Source organism: Schistocerca nitens, chromosome 3 (genome assembly GCF_023898315.1).
Source record: "Schistocerca nitens isolate TAMUIC-IGC-003100 chromosome 3, iqSchNite1.1, whole genome shotgun sequence".
NCBI classification, from domain to species: Eukaryota; Metazoa; Arthropoda; class Insecta; order Orthoptera; family Acrididae; genus Schistocerca; species Schistocerca nitens.
This window is the reverse complement of record NC_064616.1, coordinates 391,341,614-391,368,282: the sequence shown is the minus strand read 5'-3', so window position 1 is coordinate 391,368,282 and position 26,669 is coordinate 391,341,614. Positions and strand designations below refer to the sequence as shown.

Here is a 26,669-nt window from a genome sequence, read left to right as displayed (position 1 = left end):
TGTGGGGCAATACTCTGAAATGTCTTGTTTGCTCCCTTAGTTAATAGGGATATTATTTTGTTACCCGGGTGGCTACCTTATCCTTTCCTTTCTTTAAATTTGATCAGTTCGCCACATTTTCTGAGTTTATAATTTCAGCCTTTATTCTACAGACCAATTAGGTTTTTAATATCATATTTTAACAATCTCGGTGTGACTGTTTTACAATCCGCGTGGCTGGGTATGACTGGATATATGAATGCGAGTCTTCTAACAGTTCACATTTGACCAGTTATTGACACAGCATCAGTGAACACATTATTTTTAACAGTATAAGTTTATTTCAGCCAAATGTTCGACACTCACTCAGTTGAAACCGGTATAGCCACAGAATAATTTAAGTGACTGAAATAAACTTATTCTCCTGCAGAGTACATGATACTGATTTTCTATCCTAATTTTTAGCAAGTCAGATTGCACTTACATGAGTTTCCCAGCTTGTCAAGGAATTGACAAATCGTAAAGATTAGGTAAACAAACACATTTAAAAAACGTGTCTTCTGTTACAGGTATCGAGGTCATTGATCGAATCGGAGTCAGAGAGGTGACATTCAACGCTACACATCCATTTCTTTTCTTTATTGAAGACGAGACGACTGGTACAGTAATATTCGTAGGAAAAGTTGTGGAACCATCGACTGACAAAACGCCGCAGAAAACCACGATTTCTGTTCGACAAGGAGAATTCCACGGTGACAAGAAGAAAGACGGTTCCAAAGGTGTTCAACAGTCTCACGTGTCTCAAACTGAAAAGGAAGGACCTTACCCTGTGGAAATGCCAGATTTTGACATCACATCTCAAACAATCGATAAAGGTGGACAGCAGAAAAAGCGGGTGTACTATATTTTATCCCAAAGCGCGTTCCATTACCTGATTCAATTTTTACCACAGAAGCTTCCGCAATAGTGAACGAAGAAAGTTTCCCTTGATGTCAATAATTTTTACTCGCTAGTCTTTACCAATGCGTCTACTATACTCATGTTCACAACATATGACTGCGTGAAGATATTGTGTGTGTGTGTGTGTGTGTGTGTGTGTGTGTGTGTGTGTGTGTGTGTGAGAGAGAGAGAGAGAGAGAACCAGCCAACAGATTTGCAAATTATTAATACAAGTCACTGTCAAAAAACAATATTTTATTGGCATGTAATCTGGAACATGCGAGTGTTTTTTTTATAATGTTAATCTATATGTAAGAGCTGCAAAGCTAAAACAGAAAGAAAAATGTTGGTTTTATTTATTTGTCTTGTTAAACTAAAATTTAACTTTTAATTAAAGAAATTTGTAATATGCGTTTTTCACAACTGTTTTCATCTCTGTATAAATAGCAATTTTTTGTCTGTACCTAAGATACACCTTGCCTCAAGCTAACATTTCAAACAGATTATGCATACAGACAGACGCAAGCTATAAACCACCAACCTAAAAATCATTGACTTTAAAGTAATGTTCAGTGGGTTTGGAGAGGAACAAGGAAACATCCTAGACTGTGCTTGCTGGCTTCCTTTAAGAAGTTGTTGTAGGCACAGGCAACACTCTGCAAATATAAGAGGAACGTATATTCTAAAAATGATTTAACATCGTTCTTAGCACCACGTTTCCTCTCAAGTTATATGTAATGTGCTTCTTTTGTATCTCGTATTTCTTACAAACGACGTCACCCTCTCTCAAGACACTACTCACAGCGCTCACCAATCATCCTGTGTGTGTTTCGCTCTCCATACCTTGGATATTAGGGGCCTCAGTCTCACTTCACCGTCAAAACCGCTAAAGACAAGGGCTATCAATCTATCATACTAGTCTCAGATCCTCTGGTTACATGCATATCAAAGATCTGCAGGGCTTTTCAGTGGATCGCAGAAAGGTACGACACTATCAGCTGCACAAGTCAGTAACATTTCCCCCTGAATCATTCCATAACTACAGCGAAACAGACGAATAGAAACACACAAACTCTATTTACAGTAACATCACTGGATTCTATATTCGCTCAACAAAAAGTTTGTGCCACGTTTAGAAACGCCACCCATCCCTCTTCAATCAGTGGTCAGAAACACTGAGATCTTATCTCTCCCTGTGCTAGAAACCCTCGGTATTATTCTCAAAACTACTTTCTAACACACTATTTCTGCTTTTATGTTGACTTAGGTGTCCGACCTGCACTCTCACGACAGCGTAAAAAGAGAACGAGGGCTACTTGCTAGTGTGGGTTACATAAATTCAGGGGGCAAACTTACTGTTATGCTAACTGATTTAGTACTCCTGTGGATAATACATTCTGAGAAACCTCTCCCCAACCTTCTCCTCCCCTCCCCCACCCCTCTGGGAAAAGGAACTGGTTCAGTAATATAGCAGAGTTTGTTAAGATGATCATCTCTCCCTGTGGGAAATTGAAATTTCGTTAAGATCTCGCCGCAACGATAAAACGCCTGACAACTGCTCCGACTCGTGGATCATATCTGTGGAACTCTATCCCTTGCTTCCACCAGTCCAGCAGCAAATCATTGCTGTCAAACTGATTAACTAAACTGGCCATGAGTCACTTCGCATGGTAATTTTTTTTTTTTTTTTTTTTTTTTTTTGTTGCAGTCGTATTACACCTCCCAGGTAGATCAATGAGAATCCTTGGAGGGTTGACGATATTTCTTTCGAGGAATACTATTGATAAAACTTACAGAACTGACATTTGAAGCTGACTGCAGAATGTTTCTTCTGCTACCAACACACATTTTACATACGGATCAAGAAGGTAAGATAGGAGAAATGAGGCTCATATGGAGACATGTAGCTGCACCTTTTCCCTCGCTCTATCTGCGAGAAGAATAGTAAAGGAAATGACTAGTAGTGGTATAGGGTACCCTCCGCCACACACCGCATGATGGCTAGCGAAGTAGACATATAGAGGTAAATGTAACCTTAGTCTACATATGAAGACGTCACTCGCTGCATTTATAACCACACAAATCATGGAAGAATGTTCTCTTAATTATGGAGAAAACGAAGGAACTTCTGCCACTGATTGTCTCATGGTAAAAATCTTCATATTAGCCCCAATCTTTATTGTTGCAGTCACTTCACGTGACGTATGTGAGAGGTTGTAATATGTTCGCCCACAACACTTACAAGATGCGGTATAGAGCTCTCCTCTCACCAGAGTATCGCTAACCTGCCGTACTCTCATGAATCTTGCAGTCTTTTATATATAGGATTTGAATCCACCTGTTTTTGACGAGCAAGTGATGTGCCCTGCCAAGTCGGAGATCCCTGCTAATTCTCTGGAAATACCATCATTTTCTAACAGCACTGTTCCACTTGTTTGAAGGCTACAGAGTCCACCTGTCGTTGACTAGGTAGACCCATCACTACAAAAATAGCATACTTAACGCAAAGGAGGAAATGCACGACCATGCACAGTATATGCGGACAAAGAAATTCAGAAGCATAACACCTACAATTCATCAATATCGAATGACTGTAAATATCCTCCTGTACATGTCCTAATCTCGTTTATCATAATCTCACGATTACTTCGCCAGAAATACGACAGTGTAATGGTGTCAGACTTTTGACAGCTCCCCCTCTCTCTCGCGCGCGCTCGCTACGATTTTACCGCATCTCTGGTCTGATGCATCCCAAAAAATACCATCTGTGTGTTGACATCGAGAATATGTGGAGATCCCTTTAAATATTCATGTAGTGGTCCACTGGCGCAGGTGGCCCGTTATTGACGTCGCTTCCACAGTGCTGTGTAAAGTTTCGTCGCCTGTACTGTAGGAAGACCATATCCCACAGACACAGGCTATCAATCGCAAGATAGGTTCCTGTGTTCTTTCATAAGCAGTCTGGTGTGTGTGTGTGTGTGTGTGTGTGTGTGTGTGTGTGTTTTTTGTTCCCACAACACACACGACGATTGAAATAAGACACAGGCGGTATTTCTTATTGACAACAGCGTAGAAGACATTGAAACTGGTAGTCTGTAGCATTGTGAAGCGTTTCCAAACAGCTCTCTGAAGGTGATGACTTCTGCATTTAAACTCATGTTCCACAATGATGGGTAGCAGATGTCTTGGTGTTCCACTTTCAAACAAACCAACAGTGTTGATTCCTTATATTTGCGGGTACATATTACACCGTTATGATTACTGTTTCGGTGACCTAAGTGGTGGTCATCATGACCTCCAAATCTCAGGCATCTGTCTTTCTCATTTTTATGGCTTACAATGCATAACTGCATGTTGAACAAAGAGATATTCTGCATGATGTAAACCCACAGAGCACAGATACTATGCACCAACAATTGTAACACCAGCGGAAGTATGGAATGATTTTCATACACACAGTTAAGCTTGTAGGTACCATCATTCATCCACATTTTTGTCGTATTTACCTCAATTTTATGTATTTTCCATCAATTTTCATAATTTCATCACGTTTTCCGTAATTTAAACGCAGCTTACCCAATTACTTAAGTTCCAAACCACCACTCTCGACGACTTATGTCAACAAAACGGCAGATCCTGTTGATCGCGTGATGCTCTCAGCCAGTGATATTGCAGCATGATTCTCAATTTATGTATCACTGCTAAACCACCCATCCATTACTCCGAGAGTGCTAAATACATGTGGACATATCATGAATCCTGTAGGGGGAGGGGAGTGGAGAATGGGGATGTCGCACAGAGGAGTGGCAGAAGGCGACATGCGCTGGCTAGGAAAAACATCAATGGAGAGGGCGTAGTTAATTGATCAATTTATTAGTGTATTTAATTTCATGCCAGAAGTGTCCTCATTCCCACTTTACCCTAGTACTTCTCTACTGCCTTCATTCTCTTGCCACCTGTGCACATACTCATCCTCAGCCTTGTTTTCTAAGTCGTCCTGTCATCTCCAGTATCTTTGCCTACCTCCCGGAACAATCGCCTGCGCCGGCCGAAGTGGCCGAGCCGTTCTAGGCGCTTCAGTCTGGAATCGCGCGACCGCTAAGGTCGCAGGTTCGAATCCTGCCGCGGGCATGGATGTGTGTGATGTCCTTAGGTTAGTTAGGTTTAAGTAGTTCTAAGTTCTAGGGGACTGATGACGTCAGATGTTAAGTCCCATAGTGCTCAGAGCCATTTGAACAATCGCCTGCTTCCCAATCCTCATTGTAAAACATCATGACTGGCTGTGTTGGAGTGTGATTCTTCAATTTCTTTAGGTAATTAATGATGAAATACTACATGAGTGAGTGGCCGAAAATCGGTGTCGAATGGGAACAATATTTTGGCCATCAACAGTTGTTTTGATGGCCTTCTTTTAAACTGGTGCTTGTCTCTACTACCCCACTCCTCCCTCTTCCCTTCTCATCCTCCAACCAGCCGTTCTTCCCGATGTCATTTCCCAGCATCTCCTACTACCCCTCCTCCCTCTAACATGTTGTTCTGTCCTCGGTTCACACCCAGGAACATATGTTGGCAGCACCCCTGTTGTTGCTCTGCTTGCCCCCAAAGTACTTTCACTGTGAATATCCCGTACCTCTACACAAGCAGACAAAGTGCAGGTTCCCACGCCTTCATAAGGATGCAATAGTTGAAGATATGTGCCAGTTTAATCCATGGTCTGGATATAACAGATTTATCTCAAGGTCCTTGATATGGGCTTCTGGTGTCAGGTTACACACACGGCCGAATTGGTTCTCCCCCACTCCCTCAACCCCAGTGAACCTCTGAAAATTGGCAGTGTGTCGTTCTCTCAGGAGTTGGGCAGCATAGGGAGAGGAACACGATGTGTGTATTTGTTAATAACAAATTAAGTCACGTCACTCGAGTTTGAGGCACCAGCAGATACCACACCCTGGCAAATATGTAAGTAATCTTATTCTTCTACAACTTTATGCATTTATCCATGTCTTCCATATTTCTTAGTAGTTTCCTCCATTTTACGTATTTTTACTCATTTTCACAGGATTTTACATCATTCTACGCATTTTTCAATATTTCTCGTATTTTACCCAATTATGTAAGTTACAGCCCACGCATACCAATGTCACATCAATGTGATGATGCTCATAGCCAATCACAGTATGGCAGGTGTCCAATTCATCAGTGCTAAGCCACAGAAGTGAACACACAGGTGTAAATAATGTCACGTCATATAAATGACATCATAGCAAATTCTGTACGCACTATAGATTTCTAACCAAAGATACTGTATGTATATGAAATACCAGACTTCGATGGATGAACCTCCACTACATTACTAGTAAGTGTGACGTCAGTGTAAAATTGTGATGGCTCCAACCAGACACACTGTGTGTAGTACAGCATTACAGAAAATACCTAGAGATGGATCCAAACAGTTACTGCAATCAGAAGCATGACACCTGGAGGATGGCCCACACCTCAAATAACTGTGGGATTTACCAGCTACAGCAATAACGGCAAACAGGTCCCAACGCGTTGTTTGAAATATCTAAGACTGCAACAAATACACACCCAGAGTATAAGGAACTCCCCTCCCCCCGGCGTTACCTGGATAATAAGTTGAATGACTCATGTGATATGGTGATCTCGTATGGAACTCCTCCAGCAGCTGTGGCCGCCATAGTGTCAGCATCTGAATGAGAGCTCCACCTCTGTACCCAGCACTAAGCCAGACCATTTCTGTAGGCTTGCTAGAGAGAGTTACATCATTGATATATTTGCCTATGTCTTTGTGGCTGGTACAAGGTACTCGATGGCTGAGGGAGACACACAAATCTTCAGATGCAGACACCTACAGGATTACCAGAAGAAATCTGAAACACCTTTGTGGATAAATGTTGCTAACAGTATGCCAAGTACTGCCCACCCTCTCCACTTTTCTCCCTAGACCTACGAGAAACAAGATCCCCTCCTCCCCCAATCACTATGCTTTTAAAACTAGCGTAGGCGACCCCATTTTAGCCAGGTAGCACTCCCAGTTACAATGAAGACACACAATTACAATATGTAAACAAAATAAACCTTGGAATTTTATTAGCATAGGAGAAATTACTATGTCTCGTGTATTAACTACAGAAAAGTCTAAATATGACTATCGCTACTAACGTAATTTCGACTGATCCATAGAATTCCAGAGAAACATAATGGACAACTAGCACATCACAGTATATGGCGACGACATAAGACTAGTAAAAACAATCCTGCAAGAACAATGACCATTGACGAGATTTGTCAGAGCCCCAGGCTCAGAGATCTTTCTACCAACATGATGAAAAGTGGGACCTTAGAGAAGGATAAAGTTAGTGAGAAATCTCCCAGTAAACTGATTCTCCAACGACTCAGTTAAGTTAGCACCATGTGGTTTCAAAGGAAAGGCGATCTGAGCAGCACCCACACACTGGTCACAGCATCTCCAGTTGCAAGAAGCTGTTTCATAAGACTACCATCGTGTCACTTGGTGAGAGCGTTAAGCAGCCTGTCTGAGGTCCATGAATAAATACGCACTAAAATAATTATTACACGTATGTGAGCTGCTGGATTTACTCACACAGTCTTGTCAAAGTGCATTATTAAGAAACAAAAAATACACCTTACTTGTGCTAGTTACAATATCATCAGGTGTGAAGTGTTGCATGTTAAGATTTTATGACGACTCCATCTCTCTTCTGGTCGAGATACAATGTTAGAGCTCTAACAGTGCTCTATGACATAGTTAGTGGTGACTGAAGCGTAAATCAACTAATATCGCAGTAAGGTTCAGACCCTGATGATGTTGCTGAGAGGGGAAGCCTGTAGGAAGGATATTATTAAAACTAAAGGTGTAAATGTAACATCTCGTTTGGAAAAATGTACATAAACCTCTGCTCTTGTAGGACTCTGTTGAGGGTAATTTGTTTAAGGATCATGTGTTTAAGGCAGAGTGCATAATTGTTATACTCCACTTCCACCTCTTGTAACTCAACCTGTTATGTGTCTGGCAGATGAGCAAATCCAGTAATGCGGTTTTTATAAGCTTCATGGCCACACTTCATACCAGTGAATCTTTTGTTGCTGTAACACACTCCTTACTAAGTAGAAGACTTTTCCCAAGAAAACAATAACGTAATACTGGACTTGGTAGCAGCAGGTTCAATCGACACGCTGGTCAACCATAACACATCTGGAACAATTTGTTTCTATCAGCCATAGTTTTGACTGCATAATAAGGCTAGTTTCCCAGTCTTGGCTCTGTATTAACTCACACGTCAACAACTGGCAGCGATGACTGCAGCGGCGCACGTTCAAGTACTGCTGTTCAGCAGCTCCAGGCACTTAGACCTGAAGCCACTAACTACAGGCGAAAAATGTGGAAATTATCAAAAATTCAGTAAAATCCGGATACGTCATGGGCAAACAGGACTCAAATGAGAGTATAGCCAAAATTTTTTGTGATATGAAAAAGATCAAAGTGCCTGGATACTTTCCAGTATACAAGAGTGAGCGGATTATTGGAAAAAATCTGACTCCAAACTGACAGAGATCTACGCTAAAGATTGAGAGAAAGACCTTTAGACTCCTTGAAAAATAAAAAAACAAATATAAGCATTTTGTTATTCATACAGAATGGGGAGTAGACATGGTGTCACACATATAACTGGAAATAAAATCAGTAGAGAGGGTTGGGTTGTTTGGGGAAGGAGACCAGACAGCGAGGTCATCGGTCTCACCGGATTACGGAAGGACAGGGAAGGAAGTCGGCCGTGCCCTTTGAAAGGAACCATCCCGGCATTTGCCTGGAGCGATTTAGGGGAATCACGGAAAACCTAAATCAGGATGGCCGGACGCGGGATTGAACCGTCGTCCTCCCGAATGCGAGTCCAGTGTCTAACCACTGCGCCACCTCGCTCGGTCAGTAGAGAGGGGACAACACACTTTTAATAGTGGAACGGTGGAGAATTCTAGAAAGAAATGCTGGCAATTAGACATTGTCATACTCCCACTAGCTCAGGGCGTGAGTGAGAAAGCGGTAATATCTTATTCTATACGTCATAGTATTCTCCATCCCTTGTAGATGTGAGTTGTAAATCGTATGTATCTGGAATTGGAAAAATATATGGATGCAGTGCAAAGTGGTATGATTCTAGAATCGAAAGAAGAAAAACACACTGAATGAGTATTGCCGTTACTATACACGAAATCGAGAGACGTTTGCAGATAGAGAATAAAAATGGGCTCTGTGAACAACATGGATAGCATAATTTTTACCTCTATCACTTACATTAGCTCCTAATAATACTGGTAGTTGGTGTTTTTTTAAACCCATTTATTGTACGTTTGACTTTTTTTTTTTCAATTGTCTCTGGCGACATCAGTTGTTGGAAATTTACTGTAGTCGTCAAATATGACACTGACTGTTGGGGAGAGCGCCCAGTACTGTCTCCTCTGTGATGCTCAGATGGTTGACTTGATCATAGTGTTGGATGTGGTCATCCCGGGCATGAATTCCCTGTTTTACGTACTATTCGCCCATTTTCCACAGTTTTCCTATTTTATAACTGGAGACACTCTGCAGTTGGGTAGTATAGGGAGAGGTCGTAGGCTGTGTCAATTTGTTTATAGCAAATTACCTAAAGTCACGTCACTTGAGTTCTACTTGTTAATAACTATTTAGTATTACGTGTCACCAGCAGAGACCATACTCAGGTAGATATGTAAGTACAATTTTTACCCGTTTTTCGCCGGCCGGTGTGGCCGTGCGGTTCTAGGCGCTTCAGTCTGGAACCGCGTGACCGCTACGGTCGCAGGTTCGAATCCTGCCTCGGGCATAAATGTGTGTGATGTCCTTAGGTTAGTTAGGTTTAATTAATTCTAAGTTCTAGGCGACTGATGACCTCAGAAGTTAAGTCGCATAGTGCTCAGAGCCATTTGAACCAATTTTTACTGTTTCTCCTTATTTTCCACCAATTTTAAGTATTTTCAACCATTTCCGTATGTTCCACAATTTTACATTTTACAAAAATGGTTCAAATGGCTCTGAGCACTATGTGACTCAACTGCTGAGGTCATTAGTCCCCTAGAACTTAGAACTAGTTAAACCTAACTAACCTAAGGACATCACAAACATCCATGCCCGAGGCAGGATTCGAACCTGCGACCGTAGCGGTCTCACGGTTCCAGACTGCAGCGCCTTTAACCGCACGGCCACTTCGGCCGGCTACATTTTACATATTTTGTCTAATTACGCAAAATCCACCCCGCTGTCCCCGACGTCGCACGACGTCATGATGCTCTCAGGTAATCACAATGCACTATGTAAATTTGGAAATTTGTGGTAAGGTCTTATGGGACCAAACTGCTGAGGACATCGCTCCCTAACCTTACACACTAGTTAATGTAACTTAAACTAACTTACGCTAAGGAAGACACACACACCCATGTCCGAGGGAGGACTTGAACCTCTGATGGGGGGAGCCGCGCGGATCGTGAAAAGACGCATCAGACAGCGCGGCTACCCCGCGCGGCCACAACACACTATGTGACCGAATTAGATATCACTGCTACTGAAGCACATCTTCCCAACTCCATATTTTATATCTGGGGAACCAAAATGGGCATCTAAGGGATAATGTGTACGCTGTGTCTATTTGCGAATAACTGTCAAATTAACATTTCATGGCACCAGCAGACACCACACCCAGACAGATAAATAATTACTCTCATTATCCCATAATTTTAGATATTTTACACATTTTTGTGTGTAAACGTCAACATCGCCTCGCGTCGCGTCACGTCGACGCATCCCGTCAAGTCGACGTCATGATGGTCTCAGCATTTTCCCGATTTATGTATCATTGCTAAGCCATCACTCCATCACTAGGGAGTGTGAGACGTCACAGTGTTAGAAATGAACACATTGGTAGAAATTATGACGTCATAGAGAATTCTCTATGCACTACCGATTTCTAACCAATGATAGACAAATAGAGAAACACCCACTACATTACTAGATTATGTGACATCATAGTAAAATTCCGATGCCTCCATCCACAGATACTGTATTTGTATCACAGCGCTACAAAATACGCACATGGAGATAGAGTCGACCAGTAACTGAAACCAACTCAGCGAAAATCATGTCGCCTGCAGAGTAGATCGCCTCTCAGAATCCTACGTGTGGGTGTGTTGCCAAGAACGCTTGGAGGATTGTTGCTGAGACACTACCTAGCAATGGTCGATAAAGTTGCGGTATAATGCTTTCCAGCCTGTTGAGGTGACATTGTTGCTATATCACTTATGGCCGAGGTATCTCCCGCTCGCGATAATAACGGCAAAAAGATACCGAAACCTCGGTAGAAACATCAATGACTTGTACAAATACACACACAGATTACGGGGAAATCACCCCTGCAATCGGTGGATAATACCGATACGGTATGGAACTTCTCGTGCAGTCGCGGCAACCAGGTTGTGAACGGGAGACCACATATCTTCCTAACACAACGCCAGACCATCTCCCCAGGCGTGGCAGAGAAATTTAAACAATAGGGATCTGTAATCGTCTCCGAAGCAAGCGACCTAGTGGCTGTACACAAGATACTCAGTCATTCAAGGAGGAGGCATCCTGCCACAGCAAAACCTGACGTAACTTGTTGACGCCTTTGCAGAAATACGCTGCTAACAGTTTAAGCGCCATGCACATACCTTCCCACAACCCTTTCTCTCTAGACTGATCAGAAACACACTCCCATTCTGCGCCCACCCATCAGCTTTTAAAAATTGCGCGGACGATACCGTTTGCAGCCAGGTAGCACTCCCAGGTGGAATGACGACACGTAATTACGATGTCTAAACAAAATAAACACTACAATATTCTTAGCATGAGCAAGATTACTATAAGCCCTGTATATTAACCACAGGCAAATCAGCGTATTGTCATCGCTATTAACGCAATTTCAACTGATGCATTGAATTCCAAAGACACACACTGGACATCTAGCACACTGGAGTGTTTACTACGAAAACTTATCTGTGCGAGCATCCCCTAAACTGCGAGCGACGCCTCTCTAATAGCCACAGGCCATTTTGATAACGTTATAACATGCACCCGACGAAAACGAAACACGCAGGGGAAGCTGCCTGAAGAAAAACGTTCTAATATTATTTTGTTACACGTTGTAAGTTGCTGGATTTAGCCAAACAGGCTTATTAATATAAAAAGCATTATTTAGCAGCAAAAACACCCCATATTTGTACTGTCTACAATAATATCATCAGGTGTTGAAATTTCAGCTCCTACGACGAATCCACCTCTCACACATCGTTAGAGCTCTGATGACGTCCAGTCTACGACATGGTCGTCAGATGACGAATCGCAGATCATATAATGTTGGGGTCTAATACTTTTGGGGGAGGAGGGGGTAGCAGATTTTACCTTCACAGTGAGATTTTATTAAACCGACTGTACTTGTGTTACGTTTGGCAACTGGAACCTATAAAAATGCGTTCTGGAAATATACGCAGTGTTAAATTACGATCGATGTATCACAAGACAGACTTGCACACTGTATCCTACGAAAGAGGAAAAATGAAGCTATGAGCAACCATGTGCTTTATAAGTTGCTGCCCACACTTTATAGCACTACCTTTGACTGCCTGCGGAAATATTATAACACAATACTTATTAAGTAGAAGATTTCTCCAAAAACTAATAACATAATGCTGGAACTTGTTACTGGTACACTATGTGATCACAAGTATCCGGACACCCGGGTGAAAATGACTTACAAGTTCGTGGCACCCAACATCGGTAATGCAGGAATTCAATATGGTGTTGGCCCACTCTTAGCCTTGATGACAGATTTTAGTCTCGTAGGCATATGTTCAGCCAGGTGCTGGAACGTTTCTTGGGGAATGGGAGCCCATTCTTCACGGAGTACTGCACTCAGGAGAGGTATTGATGTGGGTCGGTGAGGCCTGGCACGAAGTCGACGTTCCAAAACGCCCCAAAGATGTTCGATAGGATTCAGGTCAGGACTATGTGCAGGCCAGTCAATTACAGGGATGTTATTGTCGTATAACCACTCCGCCACAGGCCGTGTTGAAAGATGCAATGGCCATCCCCGAATTGCTCTTAAACAGTGGGAAGCAAGAAGGTGCTTAAAACATCTGTGTAGGCTTGTGCTGTGATAGTGCTACGGAAAACAAAAAGGGGTGCAAGCCTCCTCCATGGAAACACGACCACCGCCTTCAAATTTTACTGTTGGCACTACACGCACTTACATATGACTTTCACTGGGCATTCGCCATACCCACGCCCTGCCATCGGATCGCCACATTGTGTGCAGTGATTCGTCACTCCACACAACGTTTTTCCACTGTTCAATCGTGGAATGTTTACGCTCCTTACTCCAAGCGACGCTTCGTTTGGCATTTACCGGCGTGATGTATGGCTTATGAGCAGCCGCTCGACCATGAAATTCAAGTTTTCTCACATCCCGCCTAACTCTCATAGTACTTGCACTGGATCCTGATGCAGTTTGGAAATCCTGTGTGATGGTCTTGATAGAGGTATGGCTATTACACATTACGATCCTCTTCAACTGTCGGCGGTCTCTGTCAGTCAACAGACGAGGTCAGCCTGTAGGCTTTTATGCTGTACGTGTCCCTTCACGTTTCCACTTCACTATCACATCGGAAACAGTGGACCTAGGGATGTTTAGGAGTGTGAAAATCTTACGTACAGACATATGACACAAGAGACACCCAATCACTTGTCCACGTTCAAAGTCCGTGAGTTCCGCGGAGCGCCCCACTCTGCTCTCTCACGAGGTCTAATGACTACTGAGGTCGCTGATATGGAGTACCTGGCAGTAGATGGCAGCACAATGCACCTAATATGAAAAACAGATGTTTTGGGGGGGTGTCCAGATACTTTTGATCACATAGTGTAGGTTTCAATCAACACGCTAGTATTACGTGAGCTGACATTCGACAACACTTTTTTTTCGTGAAAATAATATTGAGAACCGACATTCACAGTAACCGTGATTCAAGGCAAAATATAACTTGTAGAGATTGACGTTTTCCTCTTTGTGAGCGGCACAAGGTATCATACTGTGTGTGTGTGTGTCTTGGGAAGCGAGACGTCATGTTCACATGATCCCATTATAAGCAATATGCGGCCTAGAGACAGGATAGGCTCTAAAAGAAACACAATGAATCTGTGTGTAGTATTTAGAAATGTACGTATGTAAGCACAGGAGTGTCAGTAAACTAGGCTTCTATGGAAGTAGTTCTTGCGATAGTTATAGCCCACATCCATCAACCCAAGTGGTTAGTGTCTCAGACTGTCAATCAAATCTCGTATTTTATCGTGACACACAACGAAAATCGCAAACATGTTATGTATGTGATAAATAATTATTGATTCGAAGACCAACCGCAGGTAACACCATACTGATATTGGCACTGTATAGTGGGACGATGACACATTTGGAAAGATGATGTTTCTACCATCCGTAGCTTCAGGGGCATAAGAAGGCTAGTCTTCCAGTCTTGATTCTGTGGGAAGTAACGTGAGCAGATGAGATGATGTCAATTATCCGGCTGAGTAACACTGAATTTCACAATCAGATTGGCTGTCATTATCGCTCTTTTGTGTAATTGGGTGCCGGCCGGAGTGGCCGTGCGGTTCTAGGCGCTACAGTCTGGAGCCGAGCGACCACTACGGTCGCAGGTTCGAATCCTGCCTTGGGCATGGATGTGTGTGATGTCCTTAGGTTAGTTAGGTTTAATTAGTTCTAAGTTCTAGGCGACTGATGACCTCAGAAGTTAAGTCGCATAGTGCTCAGAGCCAATTGATTTTTTTTTTTTAATTGGGTTCCACGTTAAAATTATAGGCATACAGTGACTAATTTTATAAATCATTTTTGCTATAGGCGAACAGTGAATAGTTATATAAACCAGTACTGTCTTTCTTTCTAGTATAGTTTTGAAGTATCACATCCTGCCATTACCGAATAATCCATTAAAACTACAGTCTTCCACAGCATGTACACACCCAACCAAAAAACTATAACACTTATGTACTTGAATTTTAGGAGCCATGACACGAAAAGACGTCATGATCCATACCATCTTATCTAGTATTACCCATCAACTAGACCAGTTGCAGAACGTAAGCATTTGCTTCAGTGGACGTTGTCACTGTCAATAAAATTCTTCATGACTGTTGACCGCACTGTCAATATATAAAATTGTCCGACGTTTCGGCCACAGTGGCAAATGGCCTTCCTCAGGGCTTTGTGCTCAGATAACTCACTAAGACCTGAGGAAGGACATTTGAAACAGTGGCCGAAACGTCGCACAATTTTAGACAGTGATAATGCTGGCAACAGCCGAGAAGAATTTTACTGACACGTTGCAGAACGCTCTTAGGGATATAGAATCGATCATTTTAATAGACCTGCTCAACAGACAAGGTTTGCTGTATATACCAGGAATACATAATTTATTCTATGTCACCACCTGCAAGACAGCCAGACTCTGTAGAGATGCGTAGCCGTTCTTTACATTTTCAGACTTCCTCACACTAGATTTCTCCATACTGATTTGTTTACGTCGAATAGACAGTAATCCGGATGTGCAACATAAAATGCTACCAAGGTATCGACCGTAATATAACTGTCAGTACCTCGTTTGGTATTTTGTGAAACCCTTTATCAATCCGGGGTTTAGGGGAGACGTACTTCCATCACATCTACATTAATTCTTTGCACGTCAGTCTATTTTGCTAATTGTTTATGTCTGTCGATTTGCTATTATTAGGTAGACCAACCATTGGAATGCATATTTCCACGATAAATAACTAAAACTATAGGGATACAGTTCTATAACCAATTACTGCACTGCCTAGGTGTCATCTCTGCTGGTGCCACGTAATATTGTTCTTAACAAATCGAACTCAAGTGACGTAATTTGTTATAAACAAACAGTCACATCCTCTCCATATGCTGTCCAGCTCCAGAGTAATCTCCCACACCCTGGTTTCTTAGTTATAAAAGATGAAGATGGTGAAGGGTGGAAAAGGTGGGGGTGCTTGAGCGTCAATGGTCCGGACGGGAGATGGGGTAGGACAGGGAGGGGGAGAGGGGGTTGCCGCCTTTTTATTTCACATGACACAATTGCCTGGGTGATTCCCCTAAGTGATCTTGATCAATTCCCGGTCGTTCCCAGGGGCAGAGGGAGTGGGGGAACCAAGGAGCCCAAGTATGTAACCTTACACCGTGTGTGTAACATGACATCGGATGTGATGAGATCGTTATCTTAGTCCGTACCCACCCCGCTATCCTGCTTGCGTAGGGAGGCAGGCGCGTATCTCCTCACTGACCCCGGCTGGGCTGATGCACGGGCAGCGACTTTCGCATGGCACTGCTGGGCTGGCATCCTCGCTGTGCAATCCACTGTGTTTGTTACTGTACCCCACATGTCGCCACACTTGCGGCAACCGACCCACGGCTGTTAACGTTCTATGGCACTTCCATGCTACTTTTCTTTACTTTTGTAAAAGGCTAATCATTTCCTGACCAAAGACTGGGTCACAGCACTACACTGCCCTTCCCTACGAAGAAGTCCCAATCCCTTGGATCGTACCCAGGCTTAGAACAGTTTGTAATTACTTCTGCTCTTAATCCGTAAAACTAGTACCCCAAATCTGTTATCCTTAACCAGTACGCAAATTACTGTGTTCATTGTTGGATCCATAAATCTATCTTTTATCTCTTGCCTGTCGTAACCAGTCGATGGGAACTTCGATTAGCCCTGGTTCGGCCTTCCGCATGGCTCGTCAAATACATGTGCGCTAGGCAGAGAAAAAATCAGAATCACCATGGCGCTTGGAACTGCAATGCTCAGAGTCACAGTTACTTGACCCTTACCGATCCAGTACTGTTCCACATGCTGCAACAGTTCTTCTGCAGTGATCCACCCCTCCTGAGCTGCTATCATTTGGCTTAATGAATGATACTGGCTAGGTTCCCAGGTATTGTTAAGGAAGGTATGGTTTTGTTTGGACAACATCTCTAAAGCTTTGTCTGGCCAGTACAGCTGTAGCTGTGCCACATTTAGTGGGGTAACGTCCATCACAGTAGCGGACAAATGATGCTAGGGTCCCAAACTATTACACATAGTCCCACTGATCAACAATTCATTGCTTCGTAATTCCAAACGTCTCGTCCCCATCAGTTTCCCCTGCTCATAGCAGCTAGCAACTGTCACCTTGTTATTGTTCACCAACTATATCCTATGCAAACCTGCTTGCTGAAAAGACATTTCCAGTTCGATCACAACTTATTGACAAGGACATCCCTCTGTTTTTCTCTTGAAGAATTGTATGATGCATGCGCTCCTACTTGTGACAGTTTCAAGAGACAGGTATATGGTGACTACCCCGCTCTAGCATTGCTGGATCTTACCATTGGTCATCAAAATGTGTTGATCCCTATCTTCCGTTAATAGCAGCACCCTTCCTCTGTTACTTGCGCAAATTTTCCAACTTCCATTAACTTCGCTGTGTAAGTGTGTAATGGGTAACACCTGAACACATCGCGCTTGCCCACCGATAACAACACCAATATGCAGAATCGTGTGCTATCTGTTGTTACACCCATTACACTATGGTAGTAGAATGGCGAGTTCTGGCTACTCACCTCCACCACGAGTTGTAATTCCGGCGGCAATTCTCGTTGCACCTCCCTCAGTGCCCATGTAGCGATTGATGAATGCTTCCTGCAGTCTCGTGAACTCCACCCTGGCATCCCAAACACCATCCCCCAGAAACTGCAATAGCTTTGTTAGCGTTACTCTTGCATCCAGTACCTGTATTCGAGCTTGTACTGCTTCCAAACCTTGGTTCAGAGTGCTATCTGAGACCCTGTCTTGATTCACAACTTCCTTAGTCAGTTTCCGGAGCATGCTTGTGTTGCTTATCACACTGCTCTCCAAGTTCATGATCTGCATGGAATCCCATTCTACAGTTATTTTATTTGCCTCAGCTAAACCTCTTGAGGTCTCTGTCACTTTGCTCAACTTGCTTACATCGCTCACCTCTTCCGTCCACAACAGTACCCGCTCCTTACTCAAATCCACTCACTGTGCACAATCCACATAATTCCTGACGTATCGATCAACATCATCTTTCCTTGCCTTTCCACCAATACTTTTCCGCCTCTCTCCCATTCGTTGCCCAGCAACCACCATGGACTAATAAAATGTGATCATGTAACTCACGTAACACTTCTACGAGTGTTCAATTGTCTTGAAGCAGAGGCAACAGGATATTGTTGCTCGTCGACCTCCTGGAACAAAATACAACCCAAAGCGAGATTCGACACATCACATGACAATATGAACTCCTTCGAAAGTCTGGAAACAACAACGCTGGACTTCACGTTAATACTTTCGTGGTTTAGCGACGAAGCCCACTTCCATTAGAATGGGTACGTCAATAAGCAAAATTGGCGCATTTGGGGGACTGAGAATCCGCATTTCGCGATCGATGAGTCTCTTCACCAGCTTTCTCCTCCGAATGCGAAAATATTTTGTTGACACCGACATACATAGGGAGACACGATCACCACGATAAAATAAGGGAAATCAGAGCTCGCACGGAAAGATATTGGTGTCCGTTCTTACCGCGTGCTATACGAGATTGGAATAATAGAGAATTGTGGAGGTGGATCGATGAACGCTCTACCAGGCACTTAAATGTGATTTGCAGAGTATCCGTGTAGATGTAGATGTAGAACGAGTGAGTGTGTTGTGTACAGTGCCTAGTCACGGAATAATCGGTGCGATATTCCTTGATGGCACGCTGACTACGGAACGGTAGGTGAAGCTTTTGGAAGATAATTTCATCCCCATTATCCAAAGACACCCTCATTTCGACTGTATGTGGTTCATGCAAGACGGTGCTCGGTCCCATCGAAGCGGGAGAGTGTTTGATGTCCTGGAGGAGCACTTTTGGGGACCGTATTCTGGCCCAGGGGTACCCAGAGGCCACTGGCATGGGGTTCGATTGGCCGCCAAATTCTGTGGATCTGAACACATGCGACTCCTTGGACATTAATAGCCCAAAAACCATTGCTGAGCTGAAAACAGCCACCCCGGAGGTCATCAACAGCATCGATGTTCCGACACTTCAGCGGGTTATGCAGAATTTCGATATTCGTCTGCACCACACCATCGCCAATGACGGCAGGCATATCGAACACGTCATAACCTACATCCTAATATCTATAGTGACGTTTACATGTTGAATAAAGCGTGTGCACGTCGTAGTTTGTAACCAGTTTATGTTTTTTCCATATAGTTCTGATTTAGGCGTCCCTCGTGTATTCTGTTTACGTTGTTTCTGTTGGATATCGAATTTCAGACAACAAACTCAGTATCAAAAGGTAGTTCCACGAACTAATTTCGACTATGAGAATCCTTTTAGTCCCTGAATGTCTTTGCTCTGGCGTGTGCTACACGTGGCCAGGACAGAGCTTGTCCATAGCATGACCACTTAATAAAAAGTATTCCACACAACTACTTTTCTTCCAGTCCACTGCTCCAGCGGACACTCCACCAACAAGACTATAAGTAAGTAGAAAATTGTCCTCTCCTTCCACGTGAGTGTTGTTACGATTTACGCGAGGTCAGGTACGGAATTATTAAAACAATACTTGGAGGGAGCTTCATAGAGTCACAAATGTTATATTTTCATCTACATCATATTCCGCAATCAATCTAACGGTGTGTGGCGGAGGGTACCTCTGGTACCACTAACTGACCCCTCCTTTCCCGTTCCACTCGCGAATAGCGCGTGGAAAGAATGACTGTCGGTAAGCCTCTGTGTTAGTTCTAGTTTCTCGTATTTTCTTGTCCTGGTCATTTCGCGAGACGCATGTGGGAAGAAGTAATACATTATCCGGCTCTTCCCGGGATGCGCTCTCTCAAAATTTCAACAGTAAACCTCTCCGTGATGCACAGCGCCTCTCCTCTAGAGTCTGCCACTGAAGTTTGTTGGGCATCTACGTAACGCTCTCGCGCCGACTAAACGTTCCCGTGACGAAACCTCGTACGGATCCTAGATTCACGAAAAATATTCACGATTTGGTCGAACAAGTGCCTCGTAAGCCACTTCGTTCGTGGACGAGTTACATTTCCTTAAGATTCTTCCTATGAAACTCAGTCTGGCATCTGACTTTATACGGTATTCGTTAATACTATGAGTTAAAGCTTGATGACGCTGAACTATTTCTCATATCTGTAGGAGTGTGTATTCTGTTGCGTTTAGCTGTTTGATGTATAGTACTCTGAGTTCAGTTACGACTAAAACAAACACGCTATAATTCGGAGCCCTCTAGCCGCAGTGGGTTGCAACTTGCGTCAGCGAAGCGGGAAAGTCGACAGAGTAATACCCGTGACATGTAATACTTCAGCCGATATTGAGAACAGAATAAAAAATTTAGAGGCATTATTTTTCAGCAAGCCCTGGTAGTATTAGGTACCAGGGCAAGTGCAAAATAAGGAAATCGCTGAATATGAAACCCAAATGGTTACATGCATGGACAATATTCTGGTACTATATGGCAGTCCCCTTACTGTGATAGTGATTTGCCTGTTGGTGAAAGGGTGTTTAGATTGAGACAAGAAGCTGTGTACAGTGAAGTCAATGGCCAAGCTCTGCCGTGCGTTTTGCCCTGGCCACTGTAGCACAATAAACTAATTTCAATACGCCCTTACGTAAGACACTGACCTACAACGGAAGGTTCCTCCTCCGTTTAGAGGACCTACCACTGTTCACAAATTGCTATATATTGTGACAGGAAGTTAGCATGCTGTTTGCATGCTGTTTGCCAGCTTCAATAGTTCTCTTTCATCTAACGGTATAGATTTGAAGTTCTGTGTCAAAGCCTCCTACAGCAGTTATGAGGCAGAAGATTTTCACGGGTTTCTAGGGGGGAAAGCTTATCTTTTTTTCCATTTGTTGTGAGCGATCAAAGAGCTACAGTTGTGATTAGTGTAGCTGATGTTCTGTTATCTTACATTTATTTTAACATTTTTAATAACATCACTTCAGTGTGTGTTTTACGTATAGCACTTTTCTGTGTATATGTTTGTAGCGGCGTGTGAGGGAATTAGTTTTCTATCAGAGGATTACATCTTTTAAAACGCACTTTTTCATAGTTTTACCATTTCCTCTCCAACATGTTATAGTGGGAGCGCTGATTAATTTTATGTAGCCATTCCTTCTAATTGAAACCGACCAGTTATGCCTGAATTGCTGCCATGTTTCTAACAAAGAACAAGATGAGGTTGGCTAGGCGTCAGGCACAGAATGCGCACAAAAATAAGCTTAGAAAAATATAAATGACACGAACGAGGGCGGTTGTTTCCAGCCCGTTCATTATACTTTGCTGGCAGTTTTTCATGATGTATACTAACGTTAAAAGCGACGTGTCTTACTTTTAAAGTTAAGTGGTCAATTGGAGCTGTGTGCATTAACACAAATATCAAAAACTATCATGGCTTTTAGGAATACTTCTTCTTGGTTACAATTTGGCACGTCGGAGAAAGCAAATAAGAGACGTGGTGCTTTGGCTAAAATGTACACTCACATTGGTGGTGAAATGGGGTGTTTAAAATATCTAACCAGACATCTAGATTTAGGGTATCGGTGATTTCCCTCAAACACTTCAGGCGAATAATGGAATGAAACCATCGAACAGGCAACTATTAATTGCGTTCCCCATCCTTGGCCATTCTAAAGACGTCTTCACGGATGGAACATCGGACTGTAATCTTCCTTTTGTAGAAAAAAAAATGTCATTACCAACTGAGGATTTCGTCCGGTATTCCCAGCAGGATATCAGAGCCCACAGAGGTTCCCACAAATGTAAACGGTTTCTTAATAGCAACGTGGAAGTGTAAGATTTCTTAAGCTCTATTTAATTACAGTCCATTTTGATATCTGCTTCGGTTGACAGGCATCGTCCAATCTCAAATGACACAGCAGTTGTTTTCTTTTTCTGCTGAATACATCAAAGCCCTATATGGCACAGTTTAAGACCAGCCAGAATTATTTTTCATACTTATTGGCTGATGTACGTATCAAAGTGATCCGCAACCAGCAGTGCCTCCAGCCAGTCCTATGGTTTTACACAAACACTTGGTTAAGAAACCAGCAAAGTTACGCCCTTATTCTCTCAGCTCTTTGGTTAAAATAATCCTATATACTTACCGAAAAGTTAGCAAAAATCTTGTAAGGCATCGCACAGGCGCCTGCGTAAAACTCAGAGCTGGACTTAACTAAATCCCCGTCAGGCAAGAACGACAGTTATGTGGATCTTAGAAAAATTAAGAAAATGCACTTTGTACCGATCCTCCTTATCGCGTGCACAAACTACATGGAAGGGATGTACAAACAACTTTCCCACCACTTAAAGGAGCACACCAAAGAAATGAGAACATCCGATGTTTGTTACATACATTTTCTTTTGTTAAATATACAGGGTGAACATTAATAAAACCGACAAGCTGCAGTGAAGAATTCCTAAATGGAAATGGAGGAAAAAAGGTCCTATGAACAAGTCTCCCGAAATGGATCGTTGCCATGATAGATGGCGCTGACGAATGACAGTTCCTCTGACCACGTGCCGTGTGTTCCTTGTGTGTTGCAAGCTGTGTGATTGACGCAGCGTTCTGTAAGCAGCAGGACAGTCCGGTATTCATGTCGGGAACAAGCCGAGATAGTGTTTGTCTACGGGTAAGCAGAGAGAACAGTCGAGAGGCAGCATGACTATACCAAAACAAGTACCCTCACAAGCACCAACCACATCACACAACATTTCAAGCCCTTTTTTCGGCGACTATGTGATCATGGATTCTTTCACACAGACGAACGTGCAAGCACGCGGCGGACTGTGTGTACACCAGATTTGGAGAACTGGGTTCTACAGAATATTGAGACGAACCTCACTACAAGCACCAGGCAAGTGCACGGCCATTTTCTTGTTTCAGTCAATGGAGATAATTTTCCCACATAACTTTCTACTAAAAACTGAATTTTGTACATGATCAATAAGCTAAACGAGACCTGTAATGTGACTGATAACATTCAACATAAAAAGGAAAGACGGAGTCATAACCTTTCTGTATTCTGGCCAATATGGACCGGAATGTAGCCGCACAAAATGGTGCACCATCGTGCGTATGGGCAAATTTTCTGAGATTTTACAGAAAAAGTTGAAATCCAGCACTCCAGCACATACGGAACCATTTACATGATAGTAGTACCATCAGGGCCGGTTGTAACGCCGAGCTGAGTGGGGCGTCAGAGGTTCCCATGTGCAGATTTCGTACACAGATTGTATCATAATTAGTAGCGAAAACTGCCATGGAAAGCAAAAAAGTTTGAGTAAAAGTGGGCCTGCAAACTCGATGTGAGCGAGATAACTGCGAATGTGTGGTTACAAGCCGCCACTGACTTCAGTGTCAAATATTGTACTAATTATTATAAACGTATTTGAAATGTACACTTTTCGATTAAGCCCTCATAAAACCGGGGTCAAATTCCACCCAAGATTTGCCTTAACATAAAACACAATACTACTTCAGGACGTTTCATGCGGCGAAACAAGTTTTTTTCAAAAATCAAGTTGATAAGGCATGCCTTAAATCGACAGTTTCTCCAGAAAGATCGTGTGGACTGTCAACTTCATCCACAGAAACTGATGTCTCATGGTCAATACATGGTGTTTCATGATTCCTATTACAGACTTCTATGAGTTGGAATGGGGAATTAGTAAAGAAAATTTTGAAAAGGAACCCATGCCTGGAAATGAACCGTTTGAATGTCAAATATGTTTGAAGATCGGTTCACTTTCAAATATGCCGCTTCACAGTACACACACAGCGGAGACAATGAGCTCTGAGAAGTGTCCTCTACATGAGCCCGTGGCATGGGCAAAGATTCGAGTAATTGTCGTCGGATTCTCTTTTAGGTTACAAAGGACGTCCTCTTCTACATGTGCATCTACATACATATTCAGCAAGCTACCGTAAAGTCCGCGGAGGAGGGTACCCTGTACAACTACGAGTCATTTCCTTTCCAGTACAAAAATCTTGAATGCTTGGTGCTCAGCAGTTTTCAGACATTTATTAAAAGACATTTTCAATAAACCGTGAGCTGCAGTAGAATTGTTTTATCTTCCAAAACCGGTTTTCGGATTCATAACCCATCATCAGTGGCATCTGATGTGGAGGAACCAACAACTGTATGTGTATCGATTTGTGCAAAATGATAACTGTACATATATAGCAGTAATATAAGTCTGCTTCCATTATGCACTTCTATAGCAATGACAAGATTGTCAGTTAATAACACAGCATCTGAAATATGTCCTATAACACAATACACAGTTTGTCATGTACGTTATAGCTGTTTACATGTCTTCGTACAAGCCCAAATCTCTCTAATCTTATCTCGATAGTCCTTACGCTAAATGTACATTGGTGCCAGTAGAATCGTTCTGCAGTCATGCTCATACGCTGATACTCTAAATTTTCTCAGTACTGCTCCTCGAAAAGAAGATCGACTTACTCCCAACGATTCCCATCTGGGTTTCCGACACATCTCCGTAGTACTTGCGTGTTGTTCGAACCTACCGGTAACAAATCAGCAGCCCATCTTAGAATTGCTTCTATGTCTTCCTTTAACTCGACCTGGTGCGGATCCCAAATACTCGAACAATACTCAACAAGGGGTCGCTCTAGTGTCTTACATGCGGTTTCCCGCACAGACTATCCAACTTTCCTAAAATTCAAAGGCAAGATTGCACTGCGTCCTTAGAGCACCATAGTCAACACTTCTAGTTGCAAACCTACCAGTTTCTCGCAACCATAGTCGTAGCTGGACGAAAACGGTATGTGATGTCATAGATACAACAGGGACTGACGACGGCGCCCTCTTCACAGTTTTTTAGCGTACCGTGAAGCGGGAGATTTGGAAGTAATTTTTAAACTTATTTTATATCGCAACAGAAATGGGTTCCTTATTAAAACTTTATCTACAAAGTACTAAATCCCATCTACAGCAGCTAAAGGTCTGTAATAGAAATTGTGAAACTCCCTGTTGCTTTATACTCTGTTCTGTAAGAATTTTCGATGTTGAAGGCTAGAAACATTGCCAGTATATATACTTAGCAACTGTACGACTTACACATCATCTAATCAATAGAATATTTCTCTTTCGTATCACGGACAAATTTGAGTCTTCTTTTTCACATGCACACATAAGAACTTTAACCATTATCAATTTTCATATACTACCCTGACACATTACTGAACGAGGTCTCGCATTCAGGAGGACAACGTTTCAAATCCCCGTCCGCCCATCCGGATTTAGGTTTTCTTTGATTTCCCGAATTCGCACGAGGTAAACGCCAGGACGGTTCCTTTGAATGGAGCATGGCCTATTTCCTTTCCCATCTTTTCGTAGTCCAAGTTTGAGTTCTGTTTCTAATGACTAAGCTGTCAAATGGCTCAAATGGCTCTGAGCACTATTGGACTTAACTGCTGTGGTCATCAGTCCCCTAGAACTTAGAACTACTGAAACCTAACTAACCTAAGGACATCACATACATCCATGCCCGAGGCAGGATTCGAACCTGCGACCGTAGCGGTCGCGCGGCTCCAGAGTGTAGCGCCTAGAACCGCTCGTCCACTCTGGCCGGCTGACTAAGCTGTCAATGGGACATTTAACTCTGATCTTCCTTCCTTCTACCTTCATAGCAGATTTTATTAAATTTTACATACTGGTGAGTTTTCTTCACATGTAACATTACGCAGTTCAACAGCGTGTTATGCTTAACACGTCAGTATTAAATTGGACGATTTCTTTGTATTTCAGTTCCACTTTTCACAACGGAGAATGAAATAATCTATAAATTATTGAATTAAAAATTCCATTATTAAACCAAAAAATAACAGAAATTTTATATCAGTTTACCTTCCATTCAGAAAGCTGTAGTACGCAGCGGTTGTTATATTGACTAGTAAATAATAGATTCCAGCTATCAGTCGTCCTTTTTTTAATTCAATGAACTGTGGATGTAGCCCGACCAACAGGCATTACATGCATTGATCAAAAATGATACTGCATTGAGAATGGCTAGTTTCTAGCTGAAATCTAGATCTGCCAATAAAATTTAAAAAGGACAACTGATAGCTGAACTCTATTATTTACAAGAACTTTTATATTTTCATTTGTTCCACTCAGTTTAATAGAGAGTATATTTTTATTCACGCTAGAGCAATGTAGTAGCTGTAGTCCTTTCTGCTTTCAATACAATCGTTTGAAGATCTCAGGGTTGCCTTAAATGGAAATGAAGTGTTTCATCTTTTAATATTCACCACTGGAGTAAGATTCGTAAATTTATTTCTGTTGCAGAGAAATGTCTTTGCACAGGGGGTGGACAAGAATATGGAAACACGAAAAGCAACTCATTTTCATGCCTAATACGGTGTAGCAAAACCACTGGCATTCAAAACGTCTTTTAGTCGTCTCGGAATGGATGATTACAGGTCCTGTAAGATTCTCAAGGGAGTATTATACCATACTTCCTGCAAGATAGCGGCAAGTTCAGATAACG

At 42.6% G+C, this 26,669-nt stretch overlaps 2 protein-coding genes across 4 annotated transcripts in view; one reads left to right on the top strand and one right to left on the bottom strand.

Moving 5' to 3' along the window:
* LOC126248334 (serine protease inhibitor 2-like) overlaps window positions 1-1,341 on the top strand; it is a 33,447-nt gene extending 32,106 nt beyond the window's left edge. The window contains exon 7 of the mRNA XM_049949231.1: window positions 549-1,341. Coding sequence (XP_049805188.1) covers window positions 549-946 — 398 coding nt within the window. The 3' untranslated portion in view covers window positions 947-1,341. The remainder of the gene's footprint in view (window positions 1-548) is intronic.
* The window catches only part of LOC126248333 (constitutive coactivator of peroxisome proliferator-activated receptor gamma-like), a 725,840-nt gene that overhangs the window by 166,539 nt on the left and 532,632 nt on the right, over window positions 1-26,669 (bottom strand). The gene's annotated exons all lie outside the window — the stretch shown is intronic.